General features: G+C 34.7%; 2 protein-coding genes across 3 annotated transcripts; one reads left to right on the plus strand and one right to left on the minus strand.

Annotated features, from left to right (window-relative positions):
• LOC137002223 (gastrula zinc finger protein XlCGF57.1-like) lies at nt 1-2,474 on the plus strand. The gene is made up of 2 exons (XM_067361747.1): nt 1-424; nt 530-2,474. The coding sequence occupies exons 1-2, from the start codon at nt 367-369 to the stop codon at nt 1,633-1,635; spliced, it is 1,164 nt and encodes a 387-aa protein (XP_067217848.1). The 5' UTR covers nt 1-366; the 3' UTR covers nt 1,636-2,474.
• Nucleotides 2,475-2,711: 237 nt separating this feature from the next.
• Nucleotides 2,712-7,092, minus strand: LOC137037624 (interferon-inducible GTPase 5-like). 2 transcript variants are annotated; one of them, XM_067411758.1, is made up of 4 exons: nt 6,980-7,092; nt 5,783-5,854; nt 4,253-4,820; nt 2,712-4,152 (listed from the first exon to the last, which is right to left on the minus strand). In XM_067411758.1, the coding sequence occupies exons 3-4, from the start codon at nt 4,818-4,820 to the stop codon at nt 3,524-3,526; spliced, it is 1,197 nt and encodes a 398-aa protein (XP_067267859.1). In that variant the 5' UTR covers nt 5,783-5,854; nt 6,980-7,092; the 3' UTR covers nt 2,712-3,523. The 2 variants fall into 2 exon arrangements, with proteins under 2 accessions (XP_067267859.1, XP_067267858.1); XM_067411757.1 differs by having other exon boundaries at nt 2,714-4,152; nt 5,799-5,854.
• Between the last annotated feature and the right edge of the window lie 2,643 nt (nt 7,093-9,735).

Raw genomic sequence — 9,735 nt, forward strand, 5'->3', positions numbered from 1 at the left:
GAAGAGAAAATAAACATGAGTGGCACACGGCCGTTCATTCTGCTCTAAATCCTGTTTTTTTTTCTTCAGAATGTGAGTGTAAATTTTATTATTTATTAGGAAAAATCGTAATCTAAACGACTAACGAGTCAATTCATTTAGTGAATCACTCAGAAATGAACAAAATTACGCTCGCCAAACAAGCTCGTTATTGACTGGGTTTGTGAATACAATGCTTTGTGTTTTCACAAGTTAGCTGTTGAAATTAGTCAAAACTCTGTTAAATTGTTTCTAAACGTCTATTTGAGCAAAATATTTGCAACTGGATAATTGAGAGTGATTGTAATTCTGGTGATCAAGATCAACTACTGACATACTATTGTAAGGATGGAGTTTGAGGAAGAAATCTGCAGAATTAAAGATGAAGAGACAGAGGAACAAACAGGTTGGTGTTTTCCTTCATTCTTTTAATGACTGCTGAGGAATTTTATGATGATAACTGACATCTAAAATACTTTTCACATTTGTGTATTTAAAATGTTGATTTCAGACTTGATGGAAGGGAATGGAAACAAACCTCCTTATTTCAAAAATGAAGATGGAAATGCAGTCGTTTTAAAGACTGAAGAGGATCAAGCTGCAAAATCTGTAATCCAAGAATCATTCACCTGCTCTGAGTGTGGAAAGAGTTACACATGTAAACCAGCCCTAAACAGACACCTGATAATTCACACTGGAGTAAAACCGTTTACATGCACTCAGTGTGGAAAGAGTTTCACTTACAAACCAGACCTTAAGAGACACGAGAGAATTCACACTGGCGAAACTCTGCTCACATGCACTCAGTGTGGAAAGACTTTCATTCGTAAAGAAAACCTAATTAAACACATGAGATTTCACACTGGAGAAAAGCTGTTCACCTGCACTGAGTGTGGAAACAGTTTCATATATAAAAATCAACTAAATGCACACATGAGAATTCACACGGGAGAAAAACCGTTCACATGCACTCAGTGCGGAAAGAGTTTTGGATTCAAAAGCACTCTCCAAAAACACCTGCACACTCACACTGGAGTGAGGTTGTTCAGCTGTAATCAGTGTGATAAAACATTTGTTTTGGCAGTGCATTTAAAAGCGCACCTTAAAGTTCATGCTGGTGTGAAACCGTACGCTTGTTTTTTTTGTGAAATGAGTTTTTTAGAACCACACTTATTAAAAAAGCACGAGCGTGTACATACTGGTGTGAGACCTTATGTATGCTCTTATTGTGGGAAGAGCTACACTTCATCCAGTGCCTTAAATTCACATCAGAAAGTTCATACCGGAGAGAGACCATACGAGTGTTCATACTGTGGAAAGCGTTTCTTTTACCCACAAATCTTGACAGAACATGAGAGAGTCCATACTGGCGAGAAACCGTACAAGTGCTCATACTGTAGAAAGTGTTTTGCTCAGTCTGGAAACCTGAAAAAACATGAGAGAGTTCATACTGGAAGTAAGCCGTATCAGTGCTCTTCATGTGGGAAAAATTTCAATCAAATATCTCATCTTAAGAACCATAAGCAAAAGTGTTGTCCAGAGCTGCCTGCATCACAAATAATACATTCACAAGACATTCAGATAAAACAAAAGCTGGAATTTGTTTCCATAGATTGATTTCATCTAAGAAGGAAAATTGCTAAAATTAGTATTAAGGTTTGATCATTTGACAAAGCGTTTGACAGCATCATAATATACATGTACATTCCCTCAATATAACGAATTGTCCATTGTTTTCTCCAAACCATATCTATTGTGTTTACTATTATGAGAGCTGTAAAACACAGCCATTTATGCAGCTCGAAATCTGACTGAGTGATTTTTTTTTTTTTTTTTTTTTTAATTAATTAGGAAGAATTTAAATATAAAGGACTCTAAGGAGTTGGTTAATCATAATTCAAACAACTTATGCTATTCAGTCATGATGGATTTAGAAACTGAGGACTTTTGCATTTAAATCACTCTGAACAATGTGAAAATATAAAAATAAAAACAATGTGATTGTAATGAATATTACTGTAGTTTACTTTATTAAATCAGTGGTTTAATATTGTATTTAATGTTGCTAATCTATTTGTACAAGTAACAGCTCATTCTTTTTAAAATGACACCAGATGTTTTTTAAGTGTGATTAAAGAGGAGATTCCTCTCATAATTTAGACTCTGTTATTAATGTAGACTCTACATCACTGAGAGAAAATGAAATTGTTCAGGAAAAGTGAATGTGTTCTGTGTCTGACAATTCAGCAATGTGTACTTGTTTTACAGATGCTATCCAGTAGTTTTGAAATAAGGGTATGTAAGTTCTTATGTGGTTATATTTTGACAAACAATGTGGTCAAAATGTAATAAACTCAAACTCATGTTTTAAGCAGATTTTGTGTAATCTCAATCCTCTGCATAAATTGAATGAACTTTTCTGTAAAGATATGGCAATAGATGTTTAATTATCATTAAAGCCAGACAATTTCATCATTAAATATTTGTTTTTTACTATCTAGTGACCTTTAATTTGAGTAAAGAGAAACTGACTTTATTCCATTGGATGTGTCAGCAGGTTCTTGGTCCATTCTTGTTTAGTATAGAGTGCAACAATGCCCAGCGACGCTGTTTTTATTTTTTGCTTTGTTTTTTCAGTATTTTTTTTTTTTTTCAGTATTTTTTTTTTTTTTTTTTCATTTTTAAAATAGTCTTCTTTAAAGAAGACTGAACCAAGCCAATCAACCACAAGGTGAATCACAACACTGCAAACTTTGAAGTTTGTGAAAAGAGGACAAAAAGACAGGCACAAGACTGTAACAGTTTAAGTGAAGGAACTACAATCAAGCACTGTGAACAGCATAATCAAATTAAAAAACATGGAGAAATATAAAACTTATAAAACTACTCATTTACAAACGTATATACCAATATGTACATATCACTGCAGTTTCTAACAGAAATAACACGAGGCAGTTAAACAGCAAGCACTTTTAATTTTTAAACGGTAATATTGTGAAATATTATTACCATTTTAAAATATGAGTTGGTATTCTGATCTAGAACTTGGAAGCACTGCACCGTCTATACAACATAAACAGCATAGGAGACTGACGGGGAAGAGAAGAATTTTTTGAATAAAGACGTTATTTTTGTTTTGTTTTTGCGCACATGAAATATTCTTGTTGCTTTATAACATTATGGTTCAATCACTGTAGTCACGTTGACTATTTCAACAATGTCTTTACTACTTTTCTGGACCTTGAATGTGGTACTTGTGTTGCTTTCTCTTGGGGATCAGAAACCTCTTGGATTGTCAAAACTATCTTAATTTGTGTCCTGAAGATGAATGAAGGTCTTATGGGTGTGGGAAGACATGAGGGTGAGTAATTAATGACAGAAACTCCAAAGTGATCATTTTTCTAATGTGATGCATCGTAAGTGTAGAAATGGCAACAGATGTAATAAAGCATCAATAAAAGCATCGGCTACATCTAAATTTCTATTCTGGGACGTTCGATCACGTTTACACAGCAGTTCCCACTGAAGAAATTAGCACATCTCTGGCGTCTTCTGCTATGTCATTCAGAGCTCTTTTCAGCATTCTTGAGACCGTCATATATGACATTCCTCCTGCCACCACAGTGCCAAGAAGGGGTATGAGGCTAGCAACATACTCAACTGCATTTTCAGCCACAAACACGGATGCAGCACCCAGTAAAGAAAATATTGAAGCTTTGTCTATACCAAAACGCAGAGGTGACTTCATCCGACTCTTCATTTCCTCAATGGTCTTCCCTGATTTATCACAGAGCTTCTGTAAGGATGGATCATCCAGACCAAAAATATTGTAGTACGTTTCAATCTCTTTTTTGAGAATAACTAAATCCACAGCATATGAAAGACCGGGGAGAGGAACTGTAGCCACCAAAGCAGACAGCAAGGCTACTTTTCCAATATTTGCTTCTAGAGCTTTCTTCTTTTTCTCATTAATCTCCAGTGTAATGTTTGGCAAAGCCAATATCAACACATGTCTTTTATGCTGTGGAAGCTCTTTCTCCATCCTCTCCTGCAGCAGATTTAAATCATATTTTCCGAGCTCAAAGTTAGAGATCAGGAACACGACAGGATCCTCTATCCTGATCTTTTTCAGACCTAGACAGAAACAAGAAAGGGCATAAATAAGTTTATATATATATATATACATCTTTATCTTTTTTTTGTTCAAATCATTGTCATAAACTGAATAACTAACCATTTTCACAATCCTCTCGGATTATATCCAGTGTTTTTTCCTGGTCAAAGCTCTTCTTTCTCTTCTCAGCATCAATGCTTGTGTCAATCTTTGAGCGAACAAAATAAAACTTTTTTCCCATTCTCATGATCTCTTTGGCCAGCTGAGTGTGGCATTCTCTGAACCGATCCGAAGCAATGATGATGAAAAAATCATAGCGGTCAAACTCAACCAGATCAAGATACTCATCAGCTTTGAAGTTTGGTGTTCCAATGCCAGGAAGATCCCACACTTTTACATTTTTGTATTTAGGGTGAAGGTAATCTTGAGGCTCCATAGTGGTTTCTACTGGGCCGGTTTTAGCAGAGCCCTCTTCTTCATCCCCTAAACCCCTGAATGCATTGACAAACGTGGACTTTCCAGAACCTGACTCTCCTGTCACACCAATGTTAAGTTCTACAAGATCTTGCTTTTTGAGGTATTCTTTGATTGTGTGTATTGCTGATGGAAGATCCTGAGTAGATATGGATTCTTTAATATCCTCCAGCTCCTCCAGAGATATCACATCATATTCTTCAATAAAATCCATCTAGAAAAGAATAGTCAATTTCAATAGTGTTATAAAAAACTTGCTTAAAAAAAATATGTTCCTTAAAACAACTTTAAGAAGTCAGAAGTGCCTTTATGTGTGTTGGCCCCAGTGTTGCCAGACATACAATAATTATTGTATTTGTACGATAATGCTGACCTCTGTACGATCAATAATGAAAAAAATCCCATAATGTACCATAATTTCAGTATTTTGTGACACTTCAAATGATGGTCGTTATAATTGGCTCATTGATCTAGCTGTGTGGATCCTCTACGTCATGATTGTAAGGAGAATGTGAACTTTGTTAGGCACATCTCATGTTATGTCTTCTCGACCAATCATCGTGGAGAATGACTCTCTCTCACGAGCTCAAGTTAACGTTCCTGCCACGGCGCTTAGGTCAGTTATTTCCTACTAAGGTATGCCTAATTATTTATGTATTGTGGTAATTTGCAGTTCATGTACAAAAAGTTGTTGGTCTATAGATAAATAGCTGTATACTGTACGTTTGACTCATCATGTCACATTAGTTATTTATTTATTTCATTTACCTATACTAAAAAGTTGTGTATGATAATTTTCTTCCAAATACGATAATTGGACATTTCCAATCTGGCAACACTGGTTGGTCCATTTTAGATGAAACTTAAAGCCCATTTAATCTGTCGGAAGCTCAAATGGGCCATCAACTATAAAAAGTTTTAATTTGCTGCATAATTTCCCATGTATCTTAGCATTTCTCCATATACATCCTGTCAACATGATTCATTAAACCATACTTTTAGATGTTCAATATAGTTTTACACTTATTTTAAGTTTTGTAAAAATGACCTGCACATTTTCGGGGGAATTGTGCTTATGCAATGTAAACATAGAGATCACAAGACAGAGATCCTAAATGCAAAAAAATAGGTGTGGTTTGAAAACTAAACTGTAAAGTGTTATACAGGCCCTCTTACATTTTTTCAGCCTCACCTTTATGTTTCAGAGCACAAGATGAGCTGTTGTTTCCTTCACCAACTTGGAATTCACTGTTGTAAAAAAAAGCCTTAAGTTTGAGTTTAAGTTTATTAAAAATATAAAACATAACAAGGAAATTAACATTTATTAAAGACTAAGGAAAACAAATGAGTTATAAGAAGAGATTTAAAAACTGACAAAGAAAGACTTGCTCTAAGATGGACAGGCAAACTATTCCACAACCGAAAATGCTCTATCTCCTTTGTGTTTAAACCTTGATCAAGAGACTGTCAGTAAATTAAGATTACCAAATAAGAGGGGGGGAAATGGGTTAAGAATCAGATTATTAAATACTAGCACATTAAAATCAGAGTTAAAGTGGGATAAATAGTAGCGAGACCATGTTTGAGCTTCAGCAAATGAAAAGGTTAATTCAGGGAGAGACAAAGTAAAAACAATTGGCTTATGGTCCAATAACAACGAGTCATAGAAAGCTCAGAGACAAAAAACCCATGGGTAAGCACAAGGTCCAAAGTATGGCCATATATGTGAGTAGGATATTTCATCCACCATTTCCGGTTTAAAACTCCTTCGATAATCTGACAGGCAGCATACATGAAGATTAAACTCACCAACTAATAAAAATTCCATGAATTCAAGGACAATATCTTTAACAAGATGAGGAGGGCGATAGATCATTGCTATCAAGATGGGGACCTTCCACTCAAGTCTTAGTAACAGAACTTCAAAAGCAGAGAAAGTCTTTGTAGAAACCATTTGACAGCGAGAAAGGAAAGTCCATTTTAAAACAGTAACCCACTAACCCACCCCCTCGAGAACAGACCAAAGTTTGAAGTACAGTCAATAAGAACACAATAATTACTCATAAATGTAAAGCTGAATTAATTCATCAGGCACATTCAATGTTACATATGATTGCTTTAAAAAAAAAAAAAAAAACCTTCTAAAATGGATTTTACATTACAGCACTGAAGGAGACTTTACAGGATATAAATAAATGTATACTACTTTTTTATTTTGCTGCCTCACGCTAAATGTTGTATTAGGATAGCCCAAAACGTCCCAACCATTTCATTTTACAACAAGAAATATATTCCTGTAAAACGTTTTTAAAATTTCTATAAACATTTGAAAGATAAGTCTGTATAGAGTCAAATAGTCTGTATCTTTCTTACCAAATTCTTCAGAGCAATCCACACAGAAAGAAGACACTGACAAGATCTGAAACGAAGCCTGAAATTGTGCAGACCTATTAACTTTCCACTGGACAAAACAAAAGCAGAGCGAGATCCACCCAAAAAATAAATAAATAAAAAATACTTTCACTTTCACTGCCAAATCACCATAGTAACAAGAGTCAGAGGGACATAACAAAGAATAAACAAAGGAAACAAGGCAGGCAAAACAGGAACTGAATCACAATGAAAGTGAAAACCAAAACAGAGCATATGTAAATTGATGCAAATAATATTAAAGAAATCACATGGCATAAAAACATTCACCAAATCTCCTTAGCACTAAATAAATAATTAAAAATAAATAATCACTCAATTTAAGTCTGTAGTCCATTACTTTTTTTTGCTTAAAGTGCCCTAGATTCAAAAATTGAATTTATCTTGGCATAGTTAAATAACAAGAGTTCAGTACATGGAAATGACATACAGTGAGTCTCAAACTCCATTGTTTCCTCCTTCTTATATAAATCTCATTTGTTTAAAAGACCTCAGAAGATCAGGTGAAACTCAACATAACATCGACTGTTACGTAACAGTCAGGGTGTACGCCCCAATATTTGCATATGCCAGCCCATGATTGAGGGGCACACAAGGGCAGCCAGTATTAACGTCTGGATGAAATTAAGGCATTACACAAGGGCAGGACGTCTGGATCTGTGCACAGATGAATCAACAGACTAGGTAAGCAAGCAAGGACAATAGCAAAAAATGGCAGATGGAGCAATAATAACTGACATGATCCATGATAACATGATATTTTTAGTGATATTTGTAAATTGTCTTTCTAAATGTTTTGTTAGCATGTTGCTATTGTACTGTTAAATGTGGTTAAACTTACCATCGTTTCTTACTGTATTCACGGAGACAAGAGCCGTCGCTATTTTCATTTTTAAACACTTGCAGTCTGTATAATTCATAAACAATTCATTCTTTATAAATCTCTCCAACAGTGTAGCATTAGCCGTTAGCCACGGAGCACAGCCTCAAATTCATTCAGAATCAAATGTAAACATCAAAATAAACACTGTACTTACGTGATTAGACATGCTGCATGACGAACACTTTGTAAAGATCCATTTTGAGGGTTATATTTGCTGTGTGAACTTTTTATATGTTGTTTAAGGCAAGTGCAAGCTCTTGGGGCGTGGAGCACGGGATTTAAAGGGCCACACACCCTGAATCGGCTCATTTCTAATTATGCCCCAAAATAGGCAGTTAAAAAATGAATAAAAAAAAAATCTATGGGGTATTGAGCTGAAACTTCAGAGACACATTCAGTGGACACCTTAGACTTATATTACATCTTTAAAAAAAAAAAGTTCTAGGGCACCTTTAAAAATTACCTAAAATCAATTTAGTAATATTGAGCAAGAACAAGAACATAACCTAGCCAGTGTTCAAAACAATCTCCTTACCATAGCCTGATTAACAACGGTAAGCTTAATGTTTTAAAATCCGGGTGGTACTGGTGGGTTTCGGCGAGAAATTCGAGCATGTCTCCTTTTTTCACGTCTGTTTACATAAGGACAAGTCCCAGCTAGTAGGCTATATCGCATGTGAGGTGAATCATTTATAACCTTTTCTCACAGCAGCTGCAATAATTAAACGTATCATTTTGATGGTATTGTCAGAAAGGTCCAAATGAAAATCATCAGTGACAACTGGAGATTCAACTGTAGTCAAAAGCAAAAGACTTCGGACTACAGAAATTAAAATCTCCAAGTAACGCTAATACTTACTAAATACACACAGACACAGTCAGGCAATGCTGATGTTAACATTAACAACTTGAGGACAAAGTATAACAATAATAATAATTTGCACGGTTTGACGTGATCCGAGCTAAGTGATCGTTAGATTTAATTACCATTGGAAGCGCGATTTACAGTAATGCTTTTTTTCTTAGTTGGTTAGAACAAAAGTGGCAGATTTGTTACTTACTTTTTCACATGACATTTTCCAGGGGATGCAGGTTCCAAGATGCAGATGTGATTCCGAAGTACAGTATACACACAATGTAGTGATTGACAGCAAACATTAGATTCATCAGCGTTGAGGCACAACTAACGTAAAAATGATAATTCCACAAATAACTACACTTCCAGGTTTCAAACAGAGATGGCAACAAAGAGTCAAAACTTGCAGACCGCAGCTTTAAAATAAATTTACATAAAGTTCCTATTTGACTGATCTGAGTAACATTTTCTAAAATATTTTTAATCAGAATTAAAGCAACACTTCAAGGACAAGGAAAGGGAATAGGAAAGTAGATTAAATGCTAAAAGTTAAAACTAAGTAACTAATTACAAATAAACATTTCATTTAAAATAAAATAAATTTATACTATTTATAAACTTTATTTGAGTATTTTTGGCTGATTAGAGTTTGACAGAGTATTTAAACCTGTTCTACTTATTTATGAAAAGCAGTACAATGAGAATAAAGTGTGTCAGGGCTTTTGTCAAACACAGACACAGCCTCAAAGGACATGATAGCGATTGTAAACACCACAAATTAATCTCAAAAGGCAAAAAAGTCACCATAGTGAAGAGACTTCAAGAATGTTTGAACATTTGCATCGAAATGCACACATGAAAATCTTTATTTTAGACTCATCAGCAATAATTATAATAATAATAATAATAATAATAATATTAATGAAAAAGGCAAAATAAAATAATTTGATTGTAATGTAA

Source organism: Chanodichthys erythropterus, chromosome 15, assembly GCF_024489055.1.
Source record: "Chanodichthys erythropterus isolate Z2021 chromosome 15, ASM2448905v1, whole genome shotgun sequence".
NCBI classification, from domain to species: Eukaryota; Metazoa; Chordata; class Actinopteri; order Cypriniformes; family Xenocyprididae; genus Chanodichthys; species Chanodichthys erythropterus.

Coding starts and splice junctions, on each gene's coding strand:
- LOC137037624 (XM_067411758.1), bottom strand. CDS start 4,820: ATGGATTTTATTGAAGAATATGATGTGATATCTCTGGAGGAGCTGGAG. Junction 4,153..4,252: donor CCGAGAGGATTGTGAAAATG/GTTAGTTATTCA, acceptor GTTTCTGTCTAG/GTCTGAAAAAGATCAGGATA.
- LOC137002223 (XM_067361747.1), top strand. CDS start 367: ATGGAGTTTGAGGAAGAAATCTGCAGAATTAAAGATGAAGAGACAGAG. Junction 425..529: donor AGAGACAGAGGAACAAACAG/GTTGGTGTTTTC, acceptor TGTTGATTTCAG/ACTTGATGGAAGGGAATGGA.